Genomic DNA, 6,456 nt, shown 5'->3' with positions numbered 1-6,456 from the left:
AAAATTAAATAAATAATAAACGTGTTATATATTTTGTTTCTGAGCATGGTAGAAAAAACACAGATGTGTTCGTTCTCAGTTTCTTGGTATCTTCCACCATTGGTTCTCTTTGTGAAAATAAATCTAATAAAACAATTTAAAAACACTTTCATAAGAGTCAGTCCGGATATTGTTGCGCAACTTAAATTTTATTGCAACTCGTGATTCACATTTTTAATATCATTAGTTGTAATAAAATTTAAGTTGCGCATCAATACCCGCACCAGCTCTTATGAAAGTGTTTTTAAATTGTTTTATTACATTTATTTTCAGAGGCATTATACGTTTATAAGTTGGTTAATTTTACAATTCTCTTTTTTTTTCTTTAGACAATTTGGTAATTTAGGAATTATGTTTAAATTAATGTAGAAATAAAATGAATGGCTTATTAAACATATTTTATACATGTAATTTGATTAATTTTAAACGATTGCTAGAAGACATTGTGCAATTAAAATATTACTTTTATTGATCGAATATAATATACATATATGATATGCATGATAGTTTTAACTATCACATTTAATGAGATTATATAACAAACAAATATGTAAATAACAATTTATCAAATAAACGTCTAATTAATTTATATAAGTTATTGTGTATGCTATCCACAGCTATATAAAAGAATAAACATTCCAATGCTTTTCGCATACAAAAGTGTAAGAATGTCTCTGAAACTGCACAAGGTGATTAATTAATAAAATATTTTCTTTGGACATAAAGTAACAACTCTACACACATATATCACCGACTGACCAGTGAATATTATCACGATGCGCGATAAAGAAGTTTAGATAAGAACTAAATAAAAACGATTAATATACTCATCGTACTATTCGCTTTTTTCTATTTCTTTTTTATGAAAAACCAAACAATATATCAAGCCGAACAAAACTCGACTACTTAAGAATTAAGGAACGAGTTCTTGTTTAGTAAGAACACTGAGTGCTCTAGCGGCTAGAGCTTTGCTCACAGTTGCTGCTGTATCCTCAATAATTGGACTGGCTATATCCAGGACTAGACGGGGATTCGAGTTAAAAAATGTTGCAGCTGCATTGGCTAAAATACGAATATAACATTGCATCAAATACGTATTCCTCTTATACAATTATTAAGTCTTAAAGTTTTAAATAAGATATCATTTATACCGGCTAACGTATGTGCAGGAGGTGACTTTAATACAATTTTTCCATCACCAACACGAATTTTAGCAACTAATTTATCAATCTCAATTCGTTGCACGCCGTTTTTGTCAGTAACTTCCTTGGCTTGTGCATTTACTTGAGCATCAGTGTTAGCTGAAATTGAAAGATGTCCATGAAAAAACACAATTTTTAAAAGATTCCACATTAGCATATTAAATAACTGATGCTTAGCTATTTTTATATCAATTATTGTTTTAATCACACTCAAACTTTATTTTAAGATAATTTTAAATATAAAATGCAATATATGTATATATATATATAAATACTCTGTATATAATGTATAAACACTGTCTATAATATCAGAGTGCCTCATTTTAACTATCACATTAGAATATCTCAAAAATTATAAAAATAAGAAAAAATGTTTCAGACAAAAGTTGTACTTATAGTCTGATAAAGTATAAATATATGAAATCTGGTACATCATTTTATCCTTGTTGTTCACCAAATATTAAAGAAAGATAAAATAATACACCTGCGCATAATGCGTGAAACGGAATGCAGTCTATACGTGTAAACTGTGAATACGATGTGAAAAAAGGAGTCGTGATTACGTGATTAAGAGAGTCAATCAGACCTACCCCTAAAACTTTTATGTGGCTAGAAATATAGTGACGATAAAAGTAACTAATGAAATCGTTATCATTATCCCAAAAATGTAACTGCGTTACCAATGTTGCTCCGAAGAAAATGTAACGTCGTTACCTGTTTATCACCTATTTGTATTTGTATTTGAAAAAGGTAATTTGTAACGATAATGACGTTATTACAAATAACGCGTTACTTGTCAATCCTGAAATGCCTTGATATTTTTATGCACAGAATAATGAGATACATTAATTAGTTTAATAAAGATAGAAATTATTTAAAAAAAAAAAAGATGTATGTATTACAATTATTGTACATAATCTTTATATTTTTCGAGATATTTTAATGTAAAAATTTCAAATAGGACATCCTGTATATTGAAACAAGACACTACCATGTCTCCAGATATGTATACACATGTATATACATATATATATATATATATATATATAATAAACGAGATTATCATAAATCATTTAAGATTGTATATTTCTTTAAAAAACTTACTAAAATTTCCTTTAAAGTTACCAACTCCGCTTAGAGGCAGCAACAACAGTCTGCCTTGAACATCATAATCGCCGCTTACATACATATGAGGCATTCGAGCCTTTATGGAAATCGTTAAGTCATTGGGATTTGCTTTGAGATCTTGTATGACATAATTTGTGCCGCCGTAGACGCGAATTTGGCTCATGTTGGCCTTAATTTTTAAGGATTCTAGATTTCTATCTATAGTCAAGGATGGTAGGAACAAAGGATCTAAAGCTGGTAATTTCAAAGAGGGTACTCCCTTGGCGAGATATGGCGTGATCGCTTGTAATTGCTTTAAAACACATTTATCATATTCCGATAAGTTGTTCGTTCGTGGACATGACGTTACTCCAGGAGCTGAAAATATCGATTGTACATTAATAGTAATATAAAGACTTATTTATCTGTATTAAAATAATTTATTACAAAATGAATCATTTAATCGATACAGAAGAAACAAGATCTATCAATTTATATAATATATTATTCTAATCTGCAAAATCTAGAAATAGTCTAATTAAAATTAATATAAAATAAATATATAAAGGTATACAATTAATCATATAAATTTTTTGAGAGAATATTTGGATTAAATACTTACATATGCATATTTATAAATCAAATTATACTTAGGTATATATTTAAATCTGTTGAAAACTTATTTCAGATAAACTTCATATTTATTTTTTCATGGATAATAAAAGATTATTAAAAATTTTGATAATATCATATAGCATATAAAATATAAAAAGACGTTATACAATTAAATATTTATGATTTATAACATTTATTACAATTTATTATAACTTATAACATTTGAGATATAAAATCAAAAATATGTTTCTTATTTCTAAATGTTCCCTTATAAATTTTCAATTACGCATAGTTTCTTTTCTTGGAATTTATTAAAGAATCTTTAATTGTTTATTTCATGAAACAAATATTATATTATACGCAACAATTCAAAATAACAAAGTTAATAGAATTAAATAAGATACAAATTTTTTCATTGTATTTGTTCTTAAGATGCCATAATGTTGTAAAAGATAGTCATTAAGCACCTTTAAGTAAGCAAGCACAGACGTTGCACCCTGTTACGACGTCAGTTGAGCGAACGCGATAATCGTAAGAACTCGACGATGACTAAGAGAGCGGCTTTTTTTTCCGGCCAATCGATCGGCCAGGCCTAAAATCGAAAGTGCACGGTAGAAAGTGAAATTATGAAGCCGGCGGGCGAATGAGTATTTCCTTTTTTTACTCTTTTTTATTAGCGCTTAATGTGATAAATTCGTATACATTCACGTGAAACATCGATAGAAACATGAATGTAGATAACTGAAAAAGAATCTACAAGCGAATAGATCAATAAGAAAAAAATAACGAATTATTTAAAAAAATAAGATAAAAATTGAAATATTAAGACAATATATTTTCGGCGTTGATAAAATTAATTTCTAAAAAATAAATTCTTCAGTTTGACTTTCTTGTAAATTATTAAAATTTGATCGACACAATTGTATAATAATAATGTTCGTATCAATTTATGTAATATCTTAGTATAAAAGATTGTTTAATAAATTTCACACAAATTATTAACTTGCGGATTGACTCTCACTTACCTATTTTATTAATATTTAGAGTGACTAATTGTTTAATTTTGAGAGCTCGATAATTTACTTATATTTGAATAATAATAGTGTCTTAAAAAGATAGTTAATTTTAAAAGGAAAGAACGAATATTTTATATTATGTATTTCTAATAAATATAGATCTCTATAATTCTTTATTAAATTTAATATACTTGTGTTTCATAACAAGATATGAAATCCTTTCTGACAAAAATATTTTTTTATATTTATATTCTTACTATATTGTTATTATATATTCTTGCTATATTCTTACCCCTATTTATATTTCTTCTAATGTATACTTATCAAGGTTAATTATTGCTGTACTTTGTTAATTATCATATGTTTGTAAATTAAAATTTTATTTCGTCTATAATTTTTACAAATTGCGAATTAAAAGACTATTAATTGCAAAGGAATTTGTGAATTGTAAAACGATGAAAACGTTCGTGTTCTTGAAACACCTGTTTTGAAAGATTTAAATGGTAGTAATAAACTTTAGAAAAAAATAACAACGTTGCGTTTCACTCATTAAAAACAAGAACACATTCGTAATTATACCGTTTTACACGGTGGAGTTTGAGCGGCGACAAGAAAACCATTACATGAAGTAAAAGTACAAAATTAAATTGCAGATTATATTGTCTCGTGTATGCAGTACATAAGAGTAACGACAGTATCATTCCACGTAGCAAATATAGTCATCCGATTTTTCTTCAATAAAGTTCTGTATTTCCTGGTTTTCTATTGATTGCTTAATGATGCACACTTTTATGAATCATTAGTTGTGGATACATCACAGTAGAAATTATAAGAAAAAAAAAACAAATTATAATTGCATACAAAATACATCAGCACTTCACGTGTAACTTAAAAATCCTATGCTTATAAGACAATTGTGTTATCCTTTTCTCATCTTCAATACATTTAGATTATTTAAACACTTTATCTGAATTACTCATACAACATCACTGCTATAAAAATGATTACAAATCAAATAATCAAAAAATATTTATGATGTCCAAGGTTATTTTACATTTTATCTATTCTATTCTGTTAATCGGAAGTTTATTTCATTAAAACGGCAATCTATATTTTATCTAATAGTCTACAATTTACGCAAATATAAGATCTAGTTTTATGTTTTTTTTAACTAATACTTGTTAGGTATGACTGCAAAGAGATCTTACTTGTTCAATAATATCTGAATAAACGCTTTTTTTGCAACGCGATTGATAGATTATAATTTAAATCTTATTTATGAGTCGTAATATCTTGCTTTGAAAATTTTTTTAATTACAAAGTCCTATAAATGAAGAAATCAATTTTTTTAAATAAAAACAATTAATAACCTTTACTTTTTATGTATAATACATTATGTTAATAAACGGTAAAACTGAGAGAGAAAAAAAAGAAACAATTTTATGTGCAAAAATAAAATAAATACAGCCAATAAATTTATTGTACAAGCAATCCTTGATTATTTGCTATCAAACAAAAAAAAGTATTTTTAATTTTTCGTCTATACATTATTATTGCAAATAATTTTATCGCTCTTTTAGTTATAAGATTGTGTATAACGGCAATTAGTGACACAATTTTATTTAATTCAATAGACACTTTTTATTTATAAGTTGATTATCTTATATTGATTACCTTATATTTTTTATTTATAGTGTTTATTTATAGTTTTTATTTAAGCAACTGTGGCCATTGCTCATTGTATATAAAATAATACATAATTGTACTTTTAACAAAAAAAAAAAAGACGAAGGGAACTTACGCAGTTCCGACACGGCAATCCTGGTCCACATGGCGAACAGTACGAACCCGATCAGCATCATCTTGCCGATAATCCTGCGTGGTTGCGATGTACTTAATATTTTTTTATATGACGAGTGTGTTCGCAATTAACTACAGCGATGTCGAAAATGCGTGCGATGGCCCCGTCGAACGGATATATATAAAGTATGTGCACTTTCTCCACTATTACCCCACTCGGACGACAACGTAGAAGGCGATGGTGAATTTACGGTAGAATGCCTCCTCCTAACTCAGTCAGGGCCGTAGCCCAAGATTGACACACGACATATGCACATGCACGTGACCGTACACGCGGTTCGCATACATCCGCCGGAATTATGGGAGGACCCCAAGCATTGCAATCTTCCGACATCTCCGCGATGAGGACGCGGCCCTTTTCGCGATCTCCAAGGATGAGGACGCGAGCGGCCGTTTACGCATCGTGGTTCTAAGGCGGGATCGCTGGCTTTCGAAATGCTGTTATTGCTGCTGCAGTAATTCTCCTGTCATTTATTTCTGCATACGCGTAGCTAATAATATATCTTAAAAGAAACTTCACTTGTAACACTGAATAATTTCAGCCTTAAGCGACAAAGCTATTATATCAAATAAATCAAAAATGACGGTCCCCTTGAGCGCGATTCCTGTTCTCTGCA

General features: G+C 28.5%; 1 protein-coding gene across 1 annotated transcript; it reads right to left on the bottom strand.

The window, feature by feature from the left end:
- Positions 1-952: 952 nt before the first annotated feature.
- Positions 953-5,841, bottom strand: LOC108781499 (circadian clock-controlled protein). The gene is made up of 4 exons (XM_018549473.1): positions 5,781-5,841; positions 2,346-2,726; positions 1,191-1,340; positions 953-1,101 (listed from the first exon to the last, which is right to left on the bottom strand). Exons 1-4 carry the CDS (start codon positions 5,839-5,841, stop codon positions 953-955), a joined length of 741 nt encoding a protein of 246 aa, XP_018404975.1.
- Between the last annotated feature and the right edge of the window lie 615 nt (positions 5,842-6,456).

The sequence above is a fragment of the Cyphomyrmex costatus genome, unplaced genomic scaffold (genome assembly GCF_001594065.2).
Source record: "Cyphomyrmex costatus isolate MS0001 unplaced genomic scaffold, Ccosl1.0 scaffold825, whole genome shotgun sequence".
In the NCBI taxonomy this organism is placed as follows: Eukaryota; Metazoa; Arthropoda; class Insecta; order Hymenoptera; family Formicidae; genus Cyphomyrmex; species Cyphomyrmex costatus.
This window is presented reverse-complemented; position numbering and strand designations above follow the sequence as displayed.